The sequence below is a fragment of the Dipodomys merriami genome, unplaced genomic scaffold, assembly GCF_024711535.1.
Source record: "Dipodomys merriami isolate MVZ:Mamm:240054 unplaced genomic scaffold, mDipMer1.0.p SCAF_213, whole genome shotgun sequence".
Lineage (NCBI taxonomy): Eukaryota > Metazoa > Chordata > Mammalia > Rodentia > Heteromyidae > Dipodomys > Dipodomys merriami.
In genome coordinates this window covers 2,050,731-2,077,303 of record NW_027203527.1, presented here as the reverse complement: position 1 = coordinate 2,077,303, position 26,573 = coordinate 2,050,731, and the positions used below count along the sequence as shown (strand labels likewise).

The 26,573-nt window shown below is 38.1% G+C and overlaps 1 protein-coding gene and 1 pseudogene across 2 annotated transcripts in view; one reads left to right on the top strand and one right to left on the bottom strand.

The window, feature by feature from the left end:
* Positions 1–719: 719 nt before the first annotated feature.
* Positions 720–26,573, bottom strand: part of LOC138834394 (ribosome-releasing factor 2, mitochondrial-like) — a 31,772-nt gene continuing 5,918 nt past the window's right edge. The window contains exons 1-14 of one of the 2 annotated variants that reach the window (XM_070033032.1): positions 24,814–24,904; positions 23,372–23,429; positions 22,310–22,407; positions 20,593–20,718; positions 17,071–17,159; positions 14,135–14,223; positions 12,779–12,839; positions 12,368–12,547; positions 8,724–8,804; positions 6,698–6,846; positions 4,846–4,986; positions 4,655–4,754; positions 2,482–2,671; positions 720–1,361 (exon numbers count right to left, since the gene is read on the bottom strand). In XM_070033032.1, coding sequence (XP_069889133.1) covers positions 1,246–1,361; positions 2,482–2,671; positions 4,655–4,754; positions 4,846–4,986; positions 6,698–6,846; positions 8,724–8,804; positions 12,368–12,547; positions 12,779–12,839; positions 14,135–14,223; positions 17,071–17,159; positions 20,593–20,718; positions 22,310–22,388 — 1,401 coding nt within the window. In that variant the 5' untranslated portion in view covers positions 22,389–22,407; positions 23,372–23,429; positions 24,814–24,904 and the 3' untranslated portion in view covers positions 720–1,245. Of the gene's footprint in view, positions 1,362–2,481; positions 2,672–4,654; positions 4,755–4,845; positions 4,987–6,697; positions 6,847–8,723; positions 8,805–12,367; positions 12,548–12,778; positions 12,840–14,134; positions 14,224–17,070; positions 17,160–20,592; positions 20,719–22,309; positions 22,408–23,371; positions 23,430–24,813; positions 24,905–26,573 lie in introns of those variants that run through there. The other variant, XM_070033031.1, reaches the window with a different exon arrangement.
* On the top strand, positions 18,342–18,938 carry LOC138834372 (transmembrane protein 59-like; annotated as a pseudogene).

Here is a 26,573-nt window from a genome sequence, read left to right as displayed (position 1 = left end):
TCTAACAACATGATTTAAGATGTGGTCTTTGGAAAACAACATATCAACTCTGACCTCCAGAGAAGTAGAGAGGGCAAAGGTTCATACTTGCCTAGCAAGTATGAAGTCTCAAGTTCTAACTCCAATACAGGTAAGATAAAACAAAAAAGAAAATACAGGTACTAACTCTATACTTTGTGTTCTCTTATTTTTTGTTCTTAATTTTTTTAACTCTTAAATTGCATTGTTGCAAAGCATGGTGGCTCATCCTAGGTCGCTTAAAAAGAGCAGAAGGACTGGAACATGGCTCAAGTGGTAGAGCATCTGCTTAACAAGTGTGAGGCCCCTGAGTTTAGATGCAAGTACTGCAAAAAAAAAAAAAAGTATAGCCATCCTAATCAAAACAAAAATACTATTTTAAAAAAATTTACTTCTGAAAATCTACTTTGCATTCCCACAGAGACGTAGTATGTATTTTAAGGTCTTTTTTTTTTTTTTTTTGAAGAATCATGAATATCTGATGTTCACTACATTTTATCTTTTTTTTTGCTGGTTGTGGGGGTCTGAACTCTGGGCCTGGACACTGTCCCTCAGCACTTCAGCTTAAGGCTAGCACCCTACCACTTGAGCCACAGCACAACTTCTGGCTTTTTCTGCTTATGTGGTGCTGAGGAATCAAACCCAGGGCCTCATGCATGCAAGGAAAGCACTCTACCACTGAGCCACCTTCCAAGCCCTTATCATTGTTTTATACCTACTTTAGAACCCACTTTCCTCCTGCGTTGTTAGACTGAAATCCATCCCTTCTCCATTTTAGTGAGCTGTGCTTTTGTCAGAAAAGCACTTTTCCAGATCTCTCTCTGAAATGATGCCTTTATAAGCCTTAGTGCCTAAGACTCAAGGCTTAAGAGTTTAAGCTTATTTCAAACTTTCATAAAAGGCAGTTTTACAGAAAGTCAAAAGTGTTGGGGAGCTGGTGGCTCACACCTGTAATCCTAGCTACTCAGGAGGCTGAGATGTGAGGATCGCTGCTCAAAGACAGCCCAGGCAGGATAGTCCCTAATACTCTTACCTCCAATAAACCACTCAAAAAACCAGAAGTGGCTGAAGCTTTTTCCTAAGCGGAAAAAGCACAGGGAAGGTATAAAGGCCCTGTGTTCAAGTCCTAAAAGAATTTGATTATTTAGCTTTAGCTAGTCAGAAATTTATATTATGAATCAAAATTACCTTTTCTTTCAGAAGCATAGAACATACACATAAACACTATCATAGAAAGGCTTTTGGGATAAGAAGTAACATGCATACTTGTCCTGAGTCAGGATCTAGCTTCACTTTTAAACTGGGATCTTCACGCTGAAGACATTTCAATGCATGATCCAAATCTAGGGGACAAACAACATTTTATAGATCACTTCTATGCTGTAATGGTGAAAAGAGATAAACAAATAAACACATTTTGAAGAAGAAAATTTCAGATGTAAATGCTTTGTAGACTTTAAAACAAAGTAACATAATCATGATGACCACAGACCGAGTGACCTAAAAGGTACCTCCAATAAGCCAATAAGCAAAAACCTCAGGAAAAAGAATTCCAGATAGTGGGAATACAGTGTAAAGAATAATCTGCTTTTAGAAAAGCAGCAAGAAGGCCAATAGCCAGATAGAATGAGGAGTAGCATCAAATTAGGAGAGACATGGGACAAGGACATCATGGAAGGTCTTAAAGGCCATGGTGAGAAGTCTGAGTTTGCATTAGGAAGCCACTGAAGGTCCTTAAAAGGGACCAGTAACAGCTGAGCACCAGTGGCTCATGCTTATAATCCTAGCTACTCAGGAGGCTGAGATCTGAGGATCACAGTTCAAAGCCAGCACGGGCAGGAAAGTCTGTGAGACTCTTATCTCCAATAAACCACTAGAAAATGGAAGTGCCACTGTGTCTCAAGCAGTAGAGCATTCGCCTTGACCTGAAGAGTGCAGGGACAGCACCCAAGCCCAGAGTTCAAACCCCAGGCAGACAAAAACAAAAACAAAAAAGGACAGTAACATCACATGATTACATTCTGCAAAGTCCAGTCTTTGGAATCCCATAGATAGCACCATAAGAATAAGAGTAAGGAAGAATATAAAATGAGAAAAAAATGGTCAAGATATAAGAAAGATAAAATAGGGGGAGAGGGTAAGGGGGGCGAGGGGAGGATGGGAAGGGATGGGAAGGGAAAACAAAGGAGGAAGCAACAATGTTTAATAAGAAATGTACTTATTATCTTGCCCATGTAATTGTAACCCCTCTGTACAGTATTTTCACAATAAAAAAAAATAAAAGAAAAATAAAATAAAGGAGGTTATAAAATCCAAAGAATCTCTTAAGTAAAACACTAGATTTCCATAAGAAATGCTTACCAATAAATTCAATTGAAATTTAATTCAATCACATAAAAATATTTTTGAAGGTATACTATAACTATTTTACCTAAATTATCAGAGCACTAAGATTATTCATACCTGGCTGCTTAGCCACTGATGGGGGTTCGATGGTACAGAAGAAAACAGGTTCTGGAATCTCTACCCCAGCCAATAAAAGCCTGTCGGCATCACTGTTTTGCCTGTGCTTCTTTTCTCCCTCCTTTTTGGCTCGGCGAGCTGCAGCTAATGCGCTAGACTTGGATGAGACAATAGTGTCTCCAGTAGCAGTCTGCAAGCAAACAAGACAACTCAAACCCAAGAGGCTGCAGCGAGCCCTTACCTTCTGCCCCCCCCAAGAACCTCAAGGCAAAAGACTCTTTTTCGGACTTCAAAATTTTAATCATATTATATGACATTTAAATCATTTAAATATGACATTTCAAATATGACAAAATATCCTTAAAATATGAAGAATTCTAGTAAATCAAGATCAAAACAAAATTTTAATATGATACTTTCTTCTCATCAGAACTTAAGAGGAATAGATTTATAAAGCTCATTTTAACTTTGCATATTTGCTCATTTGATTAGAATAAGAACTCTATCTGAAATACTGCTACAAATGTTCTAACAATGAAACATACATACACACATTCAAAATTCATTTGGCAAAACAAATGTATCTGCCTAAATTTTCAGTCACAACAAGACAGATTAAATAAAAGTCTACTTGGAGTGTTTTAATACCAAAAAGATTTTTATTATAATTTGACAGAAAATAACTGACTAAACTACCCAATGAGAATACACTTGACCATACAGAAATCGAAAGCGTCGATGCAGAATTTGGCTCTTCTTTAAAACTATAATTTCACTTTAATTCAACATCACAAAGTTTTGTGCTAGTTCCCTTCTCTGTAAAGACAGTCCTGCTTAAGCAAGACTCCACACAAACTTGTGGAGATCCTTCCAGTATTTCAAGGAACAGATAGTTCAACATTAGAAGTCCAGTATCTACATTTTCAATATGGAAATTTCTCACCAAAAAAACCCTGAAACTTGCATTTAATCACAAAGAGTTGAAAATGTTCAAAGTAACACTGTGTACTCAATGTGAAATTTTTTTTAAAAAAAGGAGAACTGCACTTGATTTAATCATAAAAAAAGAAATGTCCTTAGTTTTAACCCATTAAAACTAAGTGTTTTAGCATCAAGTGTTTTCATCCATTCATTCTAGGAGTACCTACGCAATCCTTATGATGTGCAAGCTCTGATCTATAAACTGAACAAAAGAAACCAAAACTTGGGCTGGGAAGGTGGCTCAGTGGTAGAGCGCTTGCCTTGCATGCCTGAGGCCCTGGGTTCGATTCCTCAGCACCTCATAAGCAAAAAGAAAAAAGCTGGAAGTGGCGCTGTGGCTCAAGTGGTAGAGCGCTAGCCTTGAGCTGAAGAGCTGAGGGACAGCACCGAGGCCCAGAGTTCAGGGCCCATGACTGGACCCCAAAAAAAAAAAAAAAAAGAAACCAAAACTTTTCCCCTGAAGGAGGCTTCATCAGCCAAATATCTTCTATTACTACCTAACCAATTACATGGTAAAATTATCTATAAAGAGCATATAAGGAGAAAAAAACCCAATGAGAATGAAACTATTTTAAGTAAACTTATAGCCTATATATGTATCCATGAAAAACATACTTTAAGTCAGATGCGGGTGGCTCAAGGCCTGTAATCCTAGCTACACAGGAGGCTGAGATGTGAGGATAATAGTTCAAAGTCAGCCCAGGTAGTAAAGACGATGAAAATTATCTCAAATTAACCACAACAAGTGGAGTTGTAGCTCAAGTTATAGAGTGCTACCTTTGAGCACAAAGGCTCAGGGTCAGAGCCCAGGCCCTGAGTTCAAGCCTCTAGACTAGCATGTGTATGTACACACACCAACACCACTACCACTACCACCACCACCACCACCATCACCATCACCACCACCACCACCACCACCACCAGGGAAAAAAAAACCCAGCATCAAAAAACCCCATAATTTACTTGGATTTGAACTATATGTGAATATAATCCCTCTTGGCTGTGGTCTGTTGTAATTTATTTTTCTAACAATGAATAACATTCAAACATACTAATGTATATATACAATATTTTCTATTCTTCTAATGATGTCTATTTACATTGTTTGTGGACTTTTACTATTATAAAGTACTTACATAAGAGCAATATTTAAATTATTATCATTTATTATAGAGATCATTTAGTTACTTACATGTTTGAGCCCAACAGTCAAAGCAATGTTGCCAGCAGTGAGGGAAGGGATTTCTACATGTTGGTCAGCAAATGGCAAGAGTAGACGACTCACTCTCTCTCTACAAAACCATAATATAGATCTTTTTTTCCAGTAAAGTGCTTTTGAAGAAATAAGTGCAGGTTTAGAAAATAACCTAATTTTCTACTTACGTGCAGTTTCCATTAACATTATGGATGGCCAGCTGGGGCTTCAATGTGCCTGAGTAAATGCGTATAAAAACCAGTGGTCCTCGCTGCCTGTCATGGAGAACTTTAAATGCCAGTGCACATAAGTCACCCTTATACCACGGGCTATAAAATAATGATACATTACAGAAAGTCACTCTTATACCACGGGCTATAAAATAATGATACATTACAGAAAGTCACCCTTATACTACGGGCTATAAAGTAATGCTACATTACAGAAAGTCACCCTTGGGGCTGGGAAGGTGGCTCAGTGGTACAGCACTTGCCTTACATGCCTGAGGCCCTGGGTTCGATTCCTCAGCACCACATAAGCAAAAAGAAAAAAGCCGGAAGTGGCGCTGTGGTTCAAGAGGTAGAACACTAGCCTTGAGCTGAAGAGCTGAGGGACAGCGCCCAGGCCCAGAGTTCAGGCCCCACGACTAGACCCCCCAGAAAGTCACCCTTATACCACAGACTATAAAATAACGATACATTACAGAAAGTCACCCTTATACCATGGCCTAGGAAACACACTTCCTATATGTCTATACAGATCACATCAGAATCACTATGAAAATGTAACTCACATCCTCCAAAGATCCGTCATACCTTTAAATAAAGCTAGCCAGGTCTGTTAATTTACATCACTAAATATCTCTTCCCCCATTGGCTAAATTACTAAATGGAGATATTACTACTAAGTCTTCAAAAGTGAAAAGAACAGACTATCTTTAAATTATGACCTCTAACTTCATTGCTAAAAGTTCCCTCTTCAAAAAGACTATCTCCGCCAGGCGCCGGTGGCTTACACCTATAAATCCTAGCTACTAAGGAGGCTGAAACCTGAGAATCTCGGTTCAAAGCCAGCCTGAGCAGGAAAGTCCATGAGACTCTTACCGACAATAAACCACCAGAAAACCAGAAGTGGCACTGTGGCTCAAGTGGTAGAGTGCTAGTCTTGAGCTGAAGAGTTCAAGCTCCATGACAGGCCAAAAAAAAAAGACTATCTGGGAATGCCATACCACTTCTCAAGACACAGGATGACCAAATGGCTACTTGCCGGTGAGTGCCTTCACTCTTTCCTTTAGCCTTGTCCAGATACATAATCATAAAAATCTATAGTAAGAATCTGAGTTTGTTTATAAAGATCACAATCTTATAGAATGGTGTTTTTCAATTGGTGTTCATGGATAGGTTTTAGAAAGTTTGAATTTTCTTTAAATCGTCAAATTTTGTGTATAGGTACATCTTTTTGAAGAAATACCATGTTTTCATTAGTCTCAAAGAAATCCATGATCCCTAGATGATAGATCCTCTTCTCTGCATTTTATATATGGAAGCATAAGCAACTTGGAATTTAAATCCAACATTACCACGCCTGAATAATAGCTTCACAATGATGTCTTTCTACCTTAGAGATATGAAAAGTTATTAATGCCCTAGTTAACAATTACAAACCACTTCTCTATTTTGTACAATGCTCATATATTCAACAACTATTATTTAAGTACAAAGTTGTTAGTGACAACAGAAATAAGACAGTGACCTTTCCTATAATTGCAAGGTGAAATGAAGTTATTTTATTTTCACTATAATTGGATGTGTCTTTTATCTCCTTTGTCTCTTTTATTTCTGTGTCTCCAAGGTTCATTCTTTTTTTTTCTTTTTTGAGGTGTGGAGGTGATACTGGGGTTTGAATTCAGGGCTTTTGTGTCCATAATATATCATTTTCAAAGACTGTTTTTCATCACTGTTATTCCAAATGGGTAGTGTAACTATTTTTCATTAAGTAAAGTCCACTGCAGGAATTCTACTTATATGACAACATACTTACAGAAATTCATACTCCCGCTCTTCAGGTGAAGGCAAGTACATAGTGATGGCATCTAGCAAGGGCTGGACACCTTTGTTTCTCAGGGCACTTCCACAAAGCACGGGCACTGCTGTTTGGGCCAGAGTCACTCTGTGTATTGCAGCCTGCAGCTAAGTTAAGAAAGTGGAGACAGTAAGTATCTACTTTGTGTTGAGTGTACTGTTTTCTGCCAGAATCTTGCAAGGACAGGCCTTCCAAGCCACCCTTATAAAGCAACCCTTCTTACCACATCATCTTACAGTCATCATTTTCTTTATAACACTAATTACTACACCTGGCATGTGAGATATTTATTAACTGTCTCTTGCTTATTAGAATGTAAAAATCCCCACAAGTATTACAATCTACCCAGTGAAAATATTACTAACTGTCCAGAAACTAGAAAAGTTTAAGATATAAGCAAGTAAAAGAATATGAGTAAGTGAATTGATAATTTTGTGGTTCATCCACAGTTTAACAGAAGAACTGGAAATAAAAACCCACTTTATAATTACTTTTCTCAAAATAATTAGATCTAATATGTTAAACAAAATCCAAAGGAAAACAAAAAAATTAAAGTAGGAAACATTTTTTAAAAAGCACAAAAATCAAGGCTCTTGCAATCTACCTGCTTTTCCAGCTTTCAAAAAAGAACTAGTATGTCTGTTTTACTTTAGATTATAAGCATGCTAAAAACAGAATTCATGTTGGAGGACAACAGGAAACACTACACATCAAATTCTAAGCAAAAATTTTTTAAATGATTTCATATAATTAAAAAGAAAAAGACTTTTTTGTACCTCTAATTTTAAGTAGCTGAAAAGTAGGTTCTTGTGTCTTTAATTAATTAATTAATTTTTGTAGTAGTAGGGTTTGAACTTAGGGTCTTGAATTTGCTCAGTTGGCTTGCTTTTTGGCTGACTACTTGAGCCACACCCCAAACCTTGTTTCTTGCTGGTTATTTTGGAGATGGAGTCTAGTGAATTTTTCTACCAGGGATGGTCACAAAATGCAATCCTTCAGCTTCCAGCCTTTTGAAGAGCAAGGATTACATGCATGAATTAAAGTGCTGGACTTACCTTCATTTTTTTAATGGCTGTTTTGAGATAGGGTCTCACTATGTAGCCCAAGTTGGCTCCAAACATACAATCCTTCTGAATATCCCAAGTGCTAGGATTATAGAAATGAGCTACCATACCTGGTTTTATATTTTTTATGTGAATGATAACTAAGTAAACTTGTTGGGCTCACTCTTGGTCCCATATTTTTTAGATTACCAAAGTGAAACTTTCTTGTTAACTCTTAGAATCATAAAGGAAAATAAACAATATATTTGTCTACAAACAGGGAAAGGTATCTGGCAGATTCCTTGAGGAAATCTCAAGGAAATCTCAAATACTATGAGTATCTCAATTTCCTCTTTGCAGTTTTAATGAATGTTAAAAGACAAAAAACTGGGGCTGGGAAGGTGGCTTAGTGGTAGAGTGCTTTCTTTGTATGCATGAGGCAGTCGGTAAGATTCCTCAGCACCACATAAGCAGAAAAAGCCGAAGTGGGGCTGAGGCTCAAGTGGTAGAGCACTAGCCTACAGCTGAAGAGCTGAGGGACACCACCCAGGCCTAGAGTTCAGGCCCCACGACTGAAAAAAAAAAAAGAAGACAAAAACTATAACAAGTTTCTATTAAATATAAAACAGGTACAGAATATTGATCATGAAGTAGGTTGACATACCCGTAACTTTTAAGTATAACTTTGTATCTATGATTTCCCTAAATATCCTTAGAAAAATCAGAATGTAGAAGGACTGAAGAGTGAAAATACAACTCAATATAAATAAAAAACATCCAATTTCTAATTTTGTAAAGTGTATCTCAAAATAGTAAATCATTGGCATTAATACTTGCATGAGTAATGACTAACCTAATTTTTTAAGTTAGTATTTCCTAATAATATACATAGTTAAAAAACTAAATAAAATTTTGTCAAAGCAACTAAGTAATACAATTACCTTTTCAGCTGGTAGCAAATCAAAATTTTCACTAAATTCTTCTAAAACCAAAGCAGCAAATTCATCATCCAAATCTGCAACCTAAAGAGAAAGGCTTTAAGTTCTTCCCTGTACTTCCACAATTATTAATTTTCTTAAATACAACCAATATGAATTATTTAATTATTTCAAGATAGCTATAGCTTGCATCTTATTATACAGGCGCCCAAACTCTTCATAGCTTTCAGATAGTTTTTCTCTTGAAGAGAAGAAAATTAGAAACTAAGGAAATACTAATAAGACTCCTAAACTCAAAGAGCCAGAATTTGAGTAGAATCTCAATAAAGCACTTTCCCTACCAAGAGTGCTCAGAAGAAATGAAAGAAAACATACAACTTGCAGCCAATAGTAACACAATAGTTTGCTCTTAGATAATTTGGGATTTTAGTTAATAAAAAGTCATCTGGTATCCCTCTAACATTCTAGTTGACCATATTTCCTAAAACAGTCAAAGAATTGATCTTACTGTAATTCTTCACCAAGGGAAATCATTTCATGGAGGGATATTGACATTATTTCAATTCTTTTCTACCTTGAGGAAACAGGAGAATCTAGCAGGTAATAAATTAGTAAAACAGTTTAAAAAGTTGATAGCAGTATAAGGTAGCAAAATATTCAAACTATAGCAGAAATATACCTAATTGTCCAGGAAAGTAGTATCTGTGAGGTCGATCCCATCTGGACTCAGCCTGCTGGAAACAATTCCCCACTGTCTACCTGTTCATTTTCAGTCAAATTATATTACCTCCTTCTACATTATACCCTATGCAGTTAATATTAGAACCGTCTCTCAGGGCTGTTGTGAGGATTAAGTAACCAATTTCAATTCTATTTTCCACTCTATTCAGACATACAAAGTTGATTCTAGTCCCTAATAATATTTTCCACTATGAAAACCAAGACAAAATTGACCATTGTAACCATTTTTAAACACAGTTCAGCAATGTTAAGCACATCAATATCGCTGTGCTGAATACTATCCCACTGTGTGTTTATGACATATTTTATTCACCTCTTGATGAGCAGACGCTTGGCTGGCTCCCACACTTGGCTCTTGTGAGTAACACTGCTAGGGATGCAGATGTACAAATATTTTTTTCAAGGCCCTGTTTTTCATTCTTAGGAGTATGTATACAGAATGAAAATTTGGGATTATATAGTCATTCTATTTTCAATTTTCTGAAGAGCCTCCATGTTTTTTCAATAGCAATGATACAACTATACTCACTAACAATAGTGCCAGTTCACCAACAGTGAAGTTCACCAATAGTGAACTCAGGACCTTGTGTTCACTAGGCAGGAACTCTTTCACTTGAACCGTATGCCCAGCCTTTTTAAATTTTGTTATTTTCCAAGTAGGCTCTTGCTTTATGCCTAAGCCTACCTGGACTATGATCCTCCTATTTAAGCTTCCCTCTTAGCAAAGATAACAGATGTGTGCCACTACATCCAGCTCTTTAGGGATTGAGAAAGATCTCAAGAGTTGTTTTTTCCCAGGCTGGTCTTGAACTGCAATCCTCCCAACCTCAAGATTCCCAAGTAGATAGAATTAGTTGTGAGCCATCACTATGCTCATTTTTTTTTGGGGGGTGGGGGGTTGATTGTAGGTACATTAATGCATGTGAGGTGGTCTCATTGTCTAAATTTTCTTTTTTTTGTCTGTTGTGAGGCTTGAACTCTGGGCTTGGGCACTGTCCCTGCGCTCTTCAGCTCAAGGCAAGTGCTCTACCACTTGAGTCACAGCAGCACTTCCACTTTTCTAGTGGTTTATTGGAGATAAGAGTCTCATGGACTTTCCTGCCCCTGCTGGCTTTGAACCGTGATCCTCAGATCTCAGCCTCCTGAGTAGCTAGGATTACAGGTGTGAGCCACTGGTGCTTGGTTCATTCTCTAAATTTTATTTTATTTTATTTCATTATTTATTTTTGGTCAGTTGTGGGGCCTGAACTCTGGGCCTGAGTGCTGTCCCTCAACTCTTTAGATCAAGACTAGCACCCTACCACTGAGCCACAGTGCCACTTCTGGCTTTTTCTGCTTATGTGGTACTGAGGAATCAAACCCAGGGCCTCATGCATGCAAGGCAAGCACTCTACCACTGAGCCACCTTCCCAGCCCTCTCTAAATTTTATATATACTTATATACTCCTTATAGTTAATTAGGTATTGATTGATAATCACAAATTTTTTGTCATCATATATTATCATGTCCCTGAAGATGCGAGAATACATGCAAATATGTGTTGGCTCCTCAATGAACTATAAGATCCTTCTTTATAGTCCTATCTTTTTTGTATTAAAACAATATGTGTTCACACAAAACAAACCCACAGAAAAACCAACTATACATGCAGTCATGCTGTCTATTTTATTTTTTGTTCTGTGCTCTGCTAACCTAGAGTAGCAGTACTACAAAGTGGGCAGCGGTTGTAACTGAGCTAAGGCAGATCAAGATTCCAGCTCTACCACTTCATTAGCGGTGTGACAATTTAGTTAAGCATTTGAAGACTGTTTCTCCCTTTAACCACCAAAGAACCAGAAGTGGTGCTGTGGTTCAAGTGGTAGGGCACTAGCCTTGAGAAAAAGAAGCTCAGGGACAGTGCCCAGGCCATGAGTTCAAGTCCTAGGGCCAGAAAAAAACAAGCATATAGATAGATAGATAGATAGATAGATAGATAGATAGATAGATAGATAGATAGATAGATAGATTACTTGGTCAAATTTAAGTTAGAAGTGAAAAAAATCAAAGGGATCACACTCAAATACTTTTATCTATTGTAAGATTTAGGGAGTCTGAGGTATGTATTACTTTGTACTATAAATGAATACAAATATTAGAAATATGAACAAACATGAGCTTGCTATTTTCTGTCAAAATTTTGAGGATACAGTCTAGAGCTATATGGTTTAAAATTTTTCTAAATACTTTAATCTCTGGTAAAGATAAAAGCAGCTTGATCTCTGACCATCTTGTCAGTTGCTTTGGTCCAGCAATTATACAAATCAAACCTCAAGAAACTGTTGCACATGTGCAGTGGGAGATACAAAGAGGTTCATAGCAACAGTATTTGTAACAAAAGAAACCTTAAAGTCCATCCACAGGGGAAGATGGTAAGTTGTGCTCAAATCACATATTGAAACATTATGCAGGATAGAAACTGAATATGGTTAAATTTTAACTACATATAGTAACAGGGATGAATCTCTTACATAATAGGAAATAATGTAATAAAATACAAACAGTATATTCCACTTTAAGCTCACAACATGCAAAACTAAGTTCTTTAGGGATATAATTTGTAGTAATTTATAAAAAGCTAAAAAAAAGACAAATACTAAAATACGTCAGAGCTGGAGGTATTAGCTCAGTGGTAGAGCATATACTTCGCACTCTCAAGGCATTGAATTCAACAACCAACACAAAAGTATGTACTCATGCTTCTGTGCATGTGCCAGCACACACACATACACATAGTGACACAGCTGCATATACTGGTGTTGGCTTATTCATTAGACTTAAATATTCCACGTCATTTTATATAAATTTTTACAATAAATAATGCTCTTTCAAAGTTACTGAACACTTAATTTTAAACTCAAGAATTTACTTGTTCAATTAAGCTGTTCCTTGCTTCGAGTGTCTTCTTCAGCAATTCAGGATCACTCATTTCCAAGAGGGGTTTTCTCTCAAAGTCTTTTCCATCGTCTGAATTAGGATTCCAAAGAAGTTTTTCTTTACTTACTACATCCACAATTCCTTTGAAAGTTTTGGCTTCACCAATCGGTAACTATGAGCAGAGTGAGATTAGCATGATAAAAACCATCACTCACTTAGAACTGCCCTGATGACAAAACTCTACTCATACCATTTCCTCCCAAATGTCTATTGCCATTATAGCAATTTTTATTTATAGCCCAACTTCTTCCAAAAAGGTTTTGAGATTACCTCAAAAATGTATATGTCACAAAAAATAAATTAGTGAGGAACCTAAGGAACTTATGTTAATTAATGAATTTACCTGTAAAAGCAAAGGCTTTGCCTTTAACTTCTCTCTGATACTTTGAACTGCATAGAGGAAACTGTAAAAAGCAAAATAATCAGTTTAAAATATTTGAAGCAGGATTAAAAGTATTCCCTAATGAGGGAAGGGGTAACATTGACAAGAAGCCATGTACCCATAACCTTTGTTAATAGTAACAACTTAATAGTAACAATAAAATGTTCTCTAAAATAACTTATTATTTTCAATGCTTACCATTTAACAGCTTTATATGGGACAACACCTCGAATAAACTTGTTAACAGTAATTAAAAATCTACTATAATCCTACATAAAAGAGTTTAGAGATTAAGTTTACAGATGAAGGCTAAATGAGTTAAGATCACATGGGGAAAAAAGATTCAAAAGCAAGTTTACATGTTACTCAAGGATTCTTCTACAGTTGTATTTGCTATTACACAAGGTTACCAGATTTCTTCCAAGAGCCAGACTATTCTCTACATACATCACTGGTATGATACTATGTGGCTCATTTCTATGGTTACCTATGCAATAATCATCTTTGTCACACAGGTAATTTGTAGCTACATAAGGAGATCATTTTGGTCCCAATGTCCTGAGAACCAGCCTATTATTCAGCTATCTCCTTCCCCATCAGCACAGGCACATCACCCTACCAAGGAAACTCCAAACAGAAGGATCAGAATTGAGGCCAGCACATTTTAGAGACTGCTGTGCTGGAATTAATCAAGACAAGAATCCATTCAATAAATAAACAAGCAGCTTTGAATTACTGTGGAGAGTTACATAAACACAAAGAACACAGCTATGCAGTCCCAGAGGAATAACAGTTTGTTCTGTGATTTTAGTGCACGCTCTCTGGTGCTCTCTCTCGCTCTCTGGTGCTCTCTCTCGCTCTCTCTCTCTCTCTCTCTCTCTCTCTCTCTCTCTCTCTCTCTCTCTCTCTCTCTCTCTCTCTCTCTCTCTCTCTCTCTCTCTCTCTCTCTCTCTCCCTCCCTCATCTCCCTCTCCCTCTCTCTCCATAGACCAGAATCTTTCCCTATCACATTTTCCCTGGAATCCTTAGTGTTCTTGATTTTCTCCCTTTCACTGAGCTGTTCCCAGTAGCTGGAGAAAATCAGGGGATAAGTGCAGGAAACTACTCTCTAGCTCTAGGAATTATGAGGGATAAGTAAACATTAGCAATACCAGGTACTATCCCTCTAGAGTTCCAAAGATAACCAATAAAATCAATAAGATAGATAAAACTTTATCAGGATCTGAGAAACATGATCTAGCCCCCTAAACTCAATTGTAATCCATGAAAAGATCAAATTATATGCTAACTTTGATAAACCAAAGACATCCTATATACCTTGCTCCAGTTTTGTCCATCTTGTTTAAAAAACAGATTCGAGGTATTTTGTGTTTGTCAGCTTGCCTCCATACAGTAAGAGTTTGGGCCTAAAACAAAGAAGGGGGGAAAACCCTCAGTGTTAGGTTTTATTTCATTGTCGAGGATCGTCAGGTGGGGCATTCAATAATTTATTAGTACCCTGACTTCATTTTGAAAATTTTCAAATCTGTAGAGAAGCTGGTAAGAGAGTAAATGATTCTAGAATATTAATATTTGGCCACATTTACTTTACTGTCTCTACCAACATGCATGGATTGTGTATGTGGTGGCAGTGTGAATGTGCTGCCCAAATCCCCATTTTCAGGGAAACTGACTGATGTACCAACTGCTGTCCCTCTGGATCTACCACCATACCTGCCCAGGTCCATCTTCTTAGCTGTTCTGGCTAAGGACTGAGCATACCACGGGTACAAGTATAGACCTGTTCCTCTAGGACATGATTTCTCTGACATGATTCCAATTTGGCTCAAGTACTCCCCACTAGCTTGGCCAAATCTTTCGTGGAGCTTTGGTACAGAGACTCAATCTACCTAATGCTTCCTTGCACTTCCTTCACAGGCATCCGACCTGCACTGTGATCTGAATGTTCTCCACCACTTCTGTCTCCTCTCCCTTGCTCTTCGCTCAGTGGCAGATATTGTCATACTTTAACACATGAACAAGGACTTTTTCCTGAATAAATAAATGTAATTACCATACTCAGAAAACTTTATGTTTGACACAATATTTTTATCTGATATCGGTAGTCCATGTTCAAATCTCTCTAATTTTTCCCAGTGATATTTTCTGTAACCTTCTTTTATGATCTGGGACCCAGCTGAAGAGCATAAGTCACATTTAGTTTTCTGGCCTCTTTAGGATTTCTCCAGCTTCTTACCAACGACCACCATCCCCAGTCATTTATAGTACTTTAAGACATTTTTCAATTTCCAGAAAGTTATAGTTAGTTTTGTTATTGTTGTTGTTTCTAGAGGTTTTTCACTTAGATTTCTCTTATTGTCCCATGGTTACATATAGACCAAACATCTTTGGGAGGAATAGAACACAGGTAATACTGTGTCCTTCTTGGTTCATTATACTATATCAATTTGTCCTAATTTGGGGACTACTTAAGATAATATCATGGCCGATCACTGGTGGCTTGTGCCTGTAATTCTGGCTACTTAGGAGGCTGAGACCTGGAAGACTGGAATTAAAAGCTAGCCCAGGAAGAAAAGTCTGTGAGACTGAATGACTCAAGTGGTAGAATGCCTGCTGTGAGCAAGAAAGTAGAGTGAGGGCACAGAAGTCTTAAAGAAGGCCTTGAGTTCAAGCCCTGGTACTGGCATATACACAGAGACACAGAAACATATAATTAGTAATTTTAAGGTTAAAAGAAAATGGATTCCACATTCAACATAGAGCCTATGTTGGTTGTAGGAAAAGAGGATTTAACTATCCCTTAAAAAGAGAGCACTAATAATTAATCCACTATCAAAATTTAACAATCTTCACACACAAATACATATACTTACACACTTCTTTTTGGCAGTGCTAGTATCAAATCCTGGGTCTCATGCACATAAGGAAAGTGACTCCTAGCCCAAGACCTTTCATAGGAGTTGTTGGGAGATAATTTTTCACAGGTCTCTCATGTTCCTACATGTTGTTTTAAAAGACACTGATTCCCTCTATTCTGGCCCATTTTTTCAAGGATCTAGGTCTATTAAACAGCTTTAAAAACAGATAGTGTGTCTTTGGGAACAAAATGCAGGTTTGCTTACCTTCCTAATAAATAATGTCTGCCTTCAGAAGAAAAGGCAGGAATTGATTATTGCACACTATAAAATATTCCTATTAAGTACAAAATTCCTCTTTTTATTGGCTTTTCCCCTGCTCACCGTGTCCAAGACTAGAACTCAAGCTTGGTATCTGATGCTTTTGCTCCTTGGCTGATGGTCTCCTATTTGGGCCCCTCACCCCCACCCCCAAGAGTGCTCTTAATCCCCTTCAGAGCCAATGGTCCCTAACCCCTTTCATGCCACCCTGTAGAGATCCAGAAACCAGAACAAGAAAATACTAAAACTCATTTGTGACTAAAAAGTTCTTTGTCTCTTACTCAGGAACTCTGTGTGTCCTGCCAGAAGCCATGAAACTAGGGCAGATGAATGGGTTGGCTTCAAGTAACAAAACCTCAGGCTCTTTGCAGTTCTTGACACTAACTCTCATTATTTTCTACAGAGAAGCTAACATTTCTATCAAATATCCAAGATCATATTCAATATTAAATTTCAGCCTCCCACCAAAAGTGAAGACAAAGGGTGAACCAATTCAGCAGGGATACTCAGTAGACACTATGTTGGAAATGAACTACACAACTTGGGAAGAAGGGATGTCAGGAGGGGAAAAACTGGGAGAGAAATGTACTCACTACCTGACCTATGTAACTGTAATCCCTCTGTAAATAACCTTTACAATAGAATTTTTAAAAGAAAAAAAAATTAAAAATAAATTTCAGCTTCCCAAAACCATAATGAAGGGCTACAGTTATCTAATTTTAACATATTCTACATATATGTATAGACATGTGTGTCTATATATGTGTACATATACATACACATACATGTTTATAAACACACACGCACATAGGTTCACAAATCATGGTGTCTTTTTTTGGGTGGGTGGGGATCTGCTTATGGGCCTGAACTCTGGGCCTGGGCGCTGTCCCTCAGCTCTTCAGCTCAAGGCTAGTGCTCTACCACTTGAGCCACAGCGCCACTTCCGGTTTTTTCTTTTTGCTTATGTGGTGCTAAGGAATCGAACCCAGGGCCTCATGCATGCAAGGCAAACACTCTACCACTGAGCCTCCTTCCCAGCCCTGCTGTCTTTTTTTTTTAATTTAGCAACATTTTTACCTCTACACCAGCAGAGGCATCAAATACAGCCACTGCACCATCCAATACTCGTAAGCAGCGCTCAACCTCCAGGGTAAAATCCACATGACCTAAGAAAAGGACAAGGAATACTAACAACCATCTTAAAAACAAAAACAATCACAAGACTCAGCAGTTTCACTTCTGGTTATATACCCGAAAAGACATTTGTACACTCATGTCCACAGCAACATTATTTACCAAAAAGTAAAAGCAACCCAAATATCCCTCAGTGGAGGAATAAACAAAACCTGGTACAGACAGGTAGGCCCTCTACATCCACGGGGTTGCAACTGCAGATTCAATCATGGATGGAAAACATTGGAGAAAAAACTGTGTTTAAACTAAATACTTGCAGACTTTTTTTTTGTTATTCTCTAAACCATACAGTATAACAACTTTTTGTAGCATTTAAATTAGTTATTACAATCATGTGAGAGGATATACATAGGTTATATGTAAGTATTTTTCATCTTGTATAAGGGACTTGAACATCTACAGATTTTGGTATCCACAGAAGATCCTGGAACATTATCCCTCACACATATTGAGAGATAGCAATACATAAAAGGGAATACTATGTTCTCTTCAAAGGAAAGAAATCTTACAAGCTGCTACAACATGTTATGTGTTAAGTGAATAAGACTATCATAGGACAAATGTGATATGATTCTATTTGTATGAAGTATTTAAAGTAATCAAGTTCATGGATGTATAAATTGGAATGATGGTGTCGGATGAGGGACAAAACAGAACAGTTGTTTAATAAAGTACAAAGTTTATGTTCTGCAAGATGAAAAAGTTACTGCGCATCTGCTTCAAAGTGATGTGGATATACTTAACATTACTGAATATATATTTAAAAATAGCTGCTGTGGACAGAGGGGAGCAAGATAGTGGCACCAAAAGGGAGCTACTGGGTCCAGGCCCAACTGGGATTCCCACCACTGCTGCTGCTATTGACCATGGCCCTAGCGTTTGACTTGATCTTGGGTGATACGGCATCCTGCCACGGGGCCTGTCAGTTGACCTACTCCTTACACACCAACCCTAAGGAAGAGGAGTTGTCTGCATGTCAGAGAGGTTGCAGGCTGTTTTCAAGTTGTCAGTTTGTGGATGATGGAATTGATTTAAATCGGACCAAATTGTAATGTGAATCTGCATGTACAAAACATATTTCCAACCTGATGAGCAATATGCTTGCCATCTCGGATGCCAAGATCAGCTACTATTTGCCGAATTGAATAAGAACAACTAATGTCCCTGATGCCAAAAATACACCTCCTCTTCCCTCTAACTCTGGTAAGCTCATTCTGGAGTTACATGATGGACTCTGCACAGAGCTTCATAACCTCTTCATGGACCTTTCATCGTCAAGCTGATGATGGGAAGATAGTGATATTCTAGTCAAAGCCAGAAATTCAGTTTGCACCACAGTTGGCACAGGAGGCTACAAATTTGGGATAATCTTCTCTGAGCAAAATGTCCTATCTGCTCTTGAGAAGTTCACAGTCACACAGAAACTATCTTGAAGATGGAGAAAGTGATGGCTTTTTGAGATGCTTCTCTCTCAACTCTGGGTGGATTTTAACCATGACTCTTGTCCTCTCAGTAATGGTTTTACTCTGGATTTGTTGTGCAGCTTTTGCTACAGCTGTAGAACAGTATGTTCCCCCTGAGAAGCTGAGTATCTATGGTGACTTGGAATTTGTGAATGAACAAAAGCTAAGCAAATATCCAGCTTCTTCTCTTGTGGTTGTTAGATCTAAAGTTGAAGATCATGAAGAAGCAGGACCTCTGCCTACTAAAGTAAATCTTGCCCATCCAGAAATTTAAGAGGTCTTCTTAAAAAGAAAAGTGGGAAGGTGGCTCAGTGGTAGAGCACTTGCCTTGCATGCTTGAGGCCCTGAGTTCAATTCCTGAGCACCACATAAGCAGAAAAAACAAAAAGCCGGAAGTAGTGCTACGGCTCAAGTGGTAGTGCACTAGCCTTGAGCTGAAGAGCTGAGGGACAGCGCCCAGGCCCAGAGTTCAGGCCCCACAACCAGACCCCCCCCCCAAAAAAAAGGGGGCTGGGAAGGTGGCTCAGTGGTAGAGCGATTGCCTTGCATGCATGAGGCCCTGGGTTCGATTCCTCAGCAAAAAGAAAAAAGCCGGAAGTGGTGCTGTGGCACAAGTGGTAGAGCACTAGCCTTGGACTGAAGAGCTGAGGGACAGCGCCCAAGTTCAGGCCCCACAACCGGACCCAAAAAAAAAAAAAAAAGAAAAAGAAAAGAAAACTGAAATTTCCATTCCTCATAGAGCTTTTAAAATGGTTTCATGGGGCTGGGAAGGTGGCTCAATGGTAGAGCACTTGCCTTGCATGCATGAGGCCCTGGGTTCGATTCCTCAGCACCACATAAGCAAAAAGAAAAAAGCCGGAAGTGGTGCTGAGGCTCAAGTGGTAGAGCGCTAGCCTTGAGCTGAAGAGCTGAGGGACAGAGTTCAGGCCCCACGACCGGACCCAAAAAAAAAAAAATGGTTTCATTAGATTTAGGCCATAAGTCAATATGAAATGCAAATTAATTCACCCAAATGTGTGAGGACGATATTTACTATAACTGTACCTATAGGGTTTTTCCCCCTAGTAACTTAAGACATGGACATTTGGGGTTGTATTTTTATTTTACTAATGTCTATAGCCACTTTGTAAGTTGTGTTGGTTTTGTTGGTTTTTTTCTCTGTTAGCCAAATTCTATGAGCTGATCGTAGTTCTTCCCCACCTCCTATCATGATACTGTCAATCATCTTAGTTAATAAGCTGAATACTTAGGATATGACACTTTTGCTTAGCAGTGGCCCACAAAGCTGTAATTTGAAATTTAGCAGAAAATGGCATTTAATGACACTACATTTTCAATTGTATTGAATTGAAATAATTAAAATTTTATTTGAATAATTATGTGCTGAAAAAAATAGCTGCTGTGTGCTAGTAACTCATACCTGTAATCCTAGCTACTCAAGAGGCTGAGATCTGAGGACTGCAGTTCAAAGCCTACCTGGGCAGAAAATTCCAGGAGATTTATCTCTACCTAGCTACCAAAAAAAAAGAAAGAAAGCTGGAGGTAGAAGTGTAAAGCACTAGCCTTGACCAAAAAATAAATAAAACTAAAAAAAAAAAAAAAAAAAAAAGAAAGCTTAGGAACAGTGCTCAGGTCCTGAGTTCAAGCTCTACAGGACTAGCACACACACACAAAAAAGTTATGCCAGGGATGCTGGTGCACTCCTGTGATCCTAGCACTCACAGGAGGAGTACATGCAGGACAACTACAAGTTTGAGGCTAGCCTGGGCAACTAAGCAAGACTATATCTCACTATTTTCCCCCAAAAAGTTTAGGATGACTAATTGTATAATGTTTTAATAGCATAATAGTAAAAATAATAATACATCTCCACCCAAATCCCACACAAACAAAAAACTAAAGTCCTATATATCATATCTGTATGGGTGAAACAGAAGCATACCTGGTGTATCAATCAGATTGACTCTGTACCCCTTCCAATCAAAAGTAACGGCTGCTGATTGAATGGTAATGCCTCTTTCTCGCTCCTGAGCCATGAAATCTGTTACTGTGTCTCCATCATCAACATCTAATCAGGAAAAAGAGGACACAGTTTAACAGCCAGAGCATTGCATTGATACTTGGAATCTATTTGACATAATTTTCCTTAAGAAAAATCTTTCCCCAAATATTTGCTCTAATATTTACAAAGCTTTTCTTTTTTCTCAAGGATAGCACTCTACCACTTGAGCCACAGCACCAATTCCATTTATAAAGCTTTTTTCAAACTACTTTGACATAAAAATGCTTTTTCTCATAGTAGGGCATGGCTGAAGTTATAGAGTACTTACCTAGAAAAATACAAGGTCTGGAGTTTTACCAAATATTAATTTGATTAAACTACGTACTTTTTAATTTTTTTCCCATTTTAACTTTTATTACCCTTCTTTATCCTTCTTGATCCCTTGATAGGAGGCAAAGTTGTGTAATCTAACAACACAAACTTATATCCTAGCTTACCACTCACTTACCCTATGATCTTGAGCAAGTTACTTAACTTGGTTTGGAGAGTGAAATGAGATGGTACTGAGTACCTAGTCCAGTAGATGATAAATGGCAGCAACACACAATAAAGTAATAGAGATAACTTAGATATCAGACCATTACTTCAGGTACACAATTTGGAGATATGAGGAAAAGACTTATCAGACATATGACAAAACAGAGAAAACTTAACAATGCTGCATAATACAATAATTATTTTATGAGAAATCAGGTGGTTATACAATTAGGAACCTACTCTCATGAAGCTTCTAATCCTATGTTCTCTCCCTGAAGAAATTCTAAGTCTCAGTCACTTCTCAGGGGATAGAGAAATGGCTACCAGTAGGGGGCATACCATAAAGTAGACTTCTGAACCTTAATTTCCAAAGTAAGCTAAGAGCAGCACTGCTATTTTAAAACAAAAGAAAAACACAAAACAAAATAAAATATTATCTAAGGATCCACATTTACATGCTTAACCAAACAGCTTAATCTTCACATTACAGCTACAAAAATTCAAAACTTAGGTAAATGCCATTATAGTAAACTAAGGATTTTTTAGAAATTCTTTTTTTTCTCCCTTTCTACATGAGAATTTGAGGATTTACTTTTCAGTTCTTTTCTTCAAGAAATGAGACAACCAAAAAATTAATCGTGTTCCTGGGCAACATACAACAAAACTTCTGATGGGTAAACTAAATGTGAATTGGGAAGAATTATCACTTAGGGATATCACTTTGGGCTTTCCTGAAGAGGGTATGGCATGTCCCTATGTGAGACCTGCAAAGAGGCCTACGGATTTGTAACAGCAGATAGTCATTGCTACAGAACATCAGTCTCCTACTAAACTAGGGTGGCTTTTGTACAAAGAAACATCTAAAGCTATTGGGAAACTGTCCCATAACCTTCTGGGTGCAGTGGTGCCAATGAAGCCATTATGGCCTTAAAGTCTGCATGTTCAGTGCAGTATTAAAAGAGCCTTTGATGTATGTTGCAGCTACCTTGTCTTTAAGTTGTGGTTTAGACATCAGTGATTCCATGCCATAATCAAAGGTTCTAGATTGACTTCTTAATCAATTATTTTCCAATGATGCTTTTGCTAATAGGGAGTGGGGATAGGAGGAATCCATTCTAACCTCCCAATGATCTTGTGTATCCAGAATAGTACAATATTCTTTCTGTGGTGGTAGTTTTGCCTGCATCAATATGAGCCATAATTCCAATATTACGGATTCTGTTTAAAAAGGGGAGGGAAAATGCATTATTAGGTATATACTAATAAAATATAAAACAAAATATATATAGTATATACATTTCAAAGCTGGTTAGTATTCTTATAATTTATATAATTACGTAAAACCTAGAAAAAAGCTAGGCGCCATTGGTTCATGCCTGTAATCCTAGCTACTCAGGAGGCTGAGATCTGAGGATCAGAAGGAAAACAGCCTGGGCAGAAAAGTCTGTGAAACAGACTCTTTCTTATCTCCAATTAAATCACAGAAAAAACCAGAAGTGTTGCTGTGGTTCAAGCAAAAGTAGCTCAGGGACATGCTTAGGCCAAGTTCAAGCCTCAGGACTGGCAAAAAAAAACAAACTAAAAAAACAAATTTGAAAAAACTGAAAACATATCCTATCACATTAGTGTGAAAAAAACAGGTAAGCAGAAAAAGCAAGCAACAAAAGCTGCTAAGCAAGTACAATCTTGAGAGAATATCTTATATTCAGTTCGATGAGAAGTTTGCTGTTGTTGTATTAAAAATGTTTAGCATTAAACTGTGAAAGGAAAATTGCTTTTAAGATATACTAACAGCCAGGTGCTGGTGGCTCACGCCTATAATCCTAGCCACTCAGGAGGCTGAGATCTGAGGATCACGGTTCAAAGCCAGCCCAGGCAGAAAAGTCTGTGAGACTCTTATCTCCAATAAAACCATCAGAAAACTGGAAATGGTGCTATGGCTCAAACGGTAGAGCACTGGCCTCGACCTCGAGCTGAGGTGCTGAGAGACAGCGCCCAAGCCCAGAGTTCAAGTCCCAAGACTGACCAAAAAAAAAAAGAAAAAAGATGCACACTAACATCTATCTTTACTTAGCAAAGGCAGAAAGCTACAGAAATTAACATTTCACTAGTAATGCCCATTATAGTATATTTTTAAGCAGTCCATGGGGAGGAACAACATAGTATCAACCATAGTACTTACTTAGCTATAGGAGGGCTAATGATGGAATGTAGCGACTTAATATCATTTCCTATTAAGCCTAAAGGAAAGAGGGTTAAAATTGAACTGTTAATTTTATGAAAATTCCTTTAATTTACAAATGGAAATATCTAAACTTAATTATATCTAAATATATATAAATTATATCTAAATATATATAAATATCTAAACTTATTAATTTCAAGTAAAATTCAAATTTCAAATAAAACTGACATTATTTAAAATTCATTCCCCCTCCCCCCGCAAAAAAATAAAACATGTTTTCCTACAATCTGTAAGGAAAAAGCTAGAGTTGATGGTAAAAGTTGTTTTGGTTTTTTTGGGGGGGAGGGAGGGTCCGGTCATGGGGCCTGAACTCTGGGCCTGGGCGCTGTCCCTCAGCTCTTCAGCTCAAAGCTAGCACTCTACCACTTGAGCCACAGCGCCACTTCCAGCTTTTTTCTTTTTGCTTATGTGGTACTGAGGAATCGAACCCAGGGCCTCAGGCATGCAAGGCAAGCGTTCTACCACTGAGCCACCTTCCCAGCCTGATGGTAAAGGTTTTAAATAGCCAGATACAAGTGGTTCACACCTATAATCCAGTTGCTCAGGAGACTGAGGATTAAGGACTGCAGTTCAAAGCCAGCTAGAGGAGACAAAAACTTAGAAACTGTTTTTTTGTTGGTGGTGGTTTTTTATTTGGTTGTGGGGTTTGACCTCTGGATGTGGGCTCTGTCCTTGAGCTCTTCAGCTCAAGGTAAGCTCTCTACCACTAGAGCCACAGCGTCACTTAAGCCACTTCTGGCTTTCTGGTGGTTAACAGGAGGTAAAATTTCTCAGAGCCACACCAGTGGCTCACACCTGTAATCCTAGCTTCTCAGGAGACTGAGATCTGAGGGTCATGGTTCAAAGCCAGCCTAGGCAGAAAAGTCTGTGAGACTCTTATCTCTAATTAATCACAAGAAAACAGGAAATAGCACTGTGGTTCAAGTGGTAGAGCACTTGCCTTGATCTGTGGAGCTGACGAACAGTGCCCAGGCCCAGAGAGAGTTCAACTTTCCTGCCCAGGCTGGCTTTGAACTGTGATCCTCAGATCTCAGCCTCCTGAGTAGCTCCTCACTTGTGAGGCATCCAGTAGAAACTCCTATCTCCAATTAACCAGAAAAAAAAAAGCAGTTGCATAAAGTAAAAATTTTTTAAAAACCAATATCTAGGTCATATTTTCTGGAAGATACAAAGTAGCCCCAATCTCTGTCACCTCCTATACTTCCAATTACCAAATGTAGAATTAGAATTAATGTTCATAATGATATTGATACAAGTAAAATCTGAATTAAAAAATTTTAAATGCACAGTTCAGGGTACCTATATTTTCTAAAACTTGCAAGCTCAGCATGATCCTCTAAATAGCTAATAACCAAATCATGGTACAATCTGAAACTTACCTGCCCTTGGCAATCCCAGGACACAATACCTTTAAAGATGGCTTGGGAGCTATCACAGAAAATAAGCTGTAAGGGCTGGGAAGGTGGCTCAGTGGTAGAGTGCTTGCCTTGCATGTATGAGGCCCTGGGTTCAATTCCTCAGCACTACATAAGCAGAAGAAAAAAAAAAAAAGCCAGAAGTGGCACTGTGGCTCAAGTAGTAGAGCGCTAGCCTTGAGCTGAAGAGCTGAAGGACAGCACCCAGGACCAGAGTTCAGGCCCCACGACTGGACCAAAAAAAAAAAAGAAAAGAAAAGAAGCTGTAATAATCTAAAACTTCTAAAAGGTCAAGCAGTATTTCTTCTTGAGACACAGTCTTACTATATATCTCAGCCAACCTAGAATTTGCTATGTAGTTCAGGCTGACCTCAAATTTGGTCCCAGTCTCCTGTGTGCTAGGATTATAGGTGTGTTCCACTACACCCAGCCAGCTTATATTTTTTAAAATATAAATATATGCCCATAGTGTCTAAATGCCATGCTTACCATAGATTTCATTAATAAGTAATATTAAAGCACTTTTAAATGCAATTATATTTGTAAATTTAATCTGTATCTTGGTGCTATTTAAACGAGTTCTTCCAAATTTCAGTTTCATATTATTTCTTAAAACCCTGTGACGGTCTAAAGATCAAAAGATAACCTATACTCTACAGCTGAATTCACATAGATAGAAAATGAAAACCTACATATGAACAATTAATGCAGTCTATTAAATTCCTTTCAAGTCAAGAACTAATGAGTATTTTCAATGCACCATTTTCTTTTCTTTTTTTTTTTGTCGGTCATGGGGTCTGAACTCTGGGCCTGGGCACTGTCTCTCAGCTCTTCAGTTCAAGGCTAGAGCTCTACCACTTGAGCCATAGCACCACTTCTGGCTTTTTCTGCTTATGTGGTACTGAGGAATGGAACCCAAGGCCTCATGCATGCAAGGCAAGCCCTTAATCCATCATTTTCTTGACAAAGATGGTAATGAGAATAACAATAGAATTAAACTAGTTTCAACCAGTCTACCACGCACTTGCTAATACAAGACACTAGGAATAATGTTGCACATATGTTGGCTTAGTAACAATTAGAAATTAAAATATTTTGCTCCTAAGCCTGCCAGCCCCTAATAGCTATATATCAAAATAAATATTTGCCAAGCACCGGTGGCTCATGCCTGTAATCCTAGCTACTCAGAAGGCTGAGATCTGAGGATGGCGGTTCAAAGCCAGCCTAGGCAGGAAAGGCTGTGAAATTCTTATCTCCAATAAACCACCAGAAAACCAGAAGTAGCTCTGTAGCCTTGAGCTGAAGATCTGAGGGACAGAGCTCAGGCCCAGAGTTCAAGCCCCATGAATGACAAATGAAAAATAAAAATAAATAAATATTTAATCAAACTACTCCTAAGACTCTTCACATTAATATTTTCTAGTAAACTTGCACTGACAGAAAACAGTTTGCATAAAGCCTAGCAATGAATTACAAAAAAAATTTTTACAGCAAGAGCTTCTCCACATGAACTCACATGCTAATTAATCAGCTACCACCTCCAGCAATCTTGTCTTTGCTCATTCCCTCAGTATGTCCAGCAGAGGTGGAACACAATTCCATTGTATTCCTTCCCTCCTAACATCCCTCACAATACCCTTACCCCCAAGAATCTTAAGAAAATGGCCAAGAAGTAGAACAGAGTCAGAGACCTCTGAAAAAAAGAGATTCTCGCAAACAAAAAA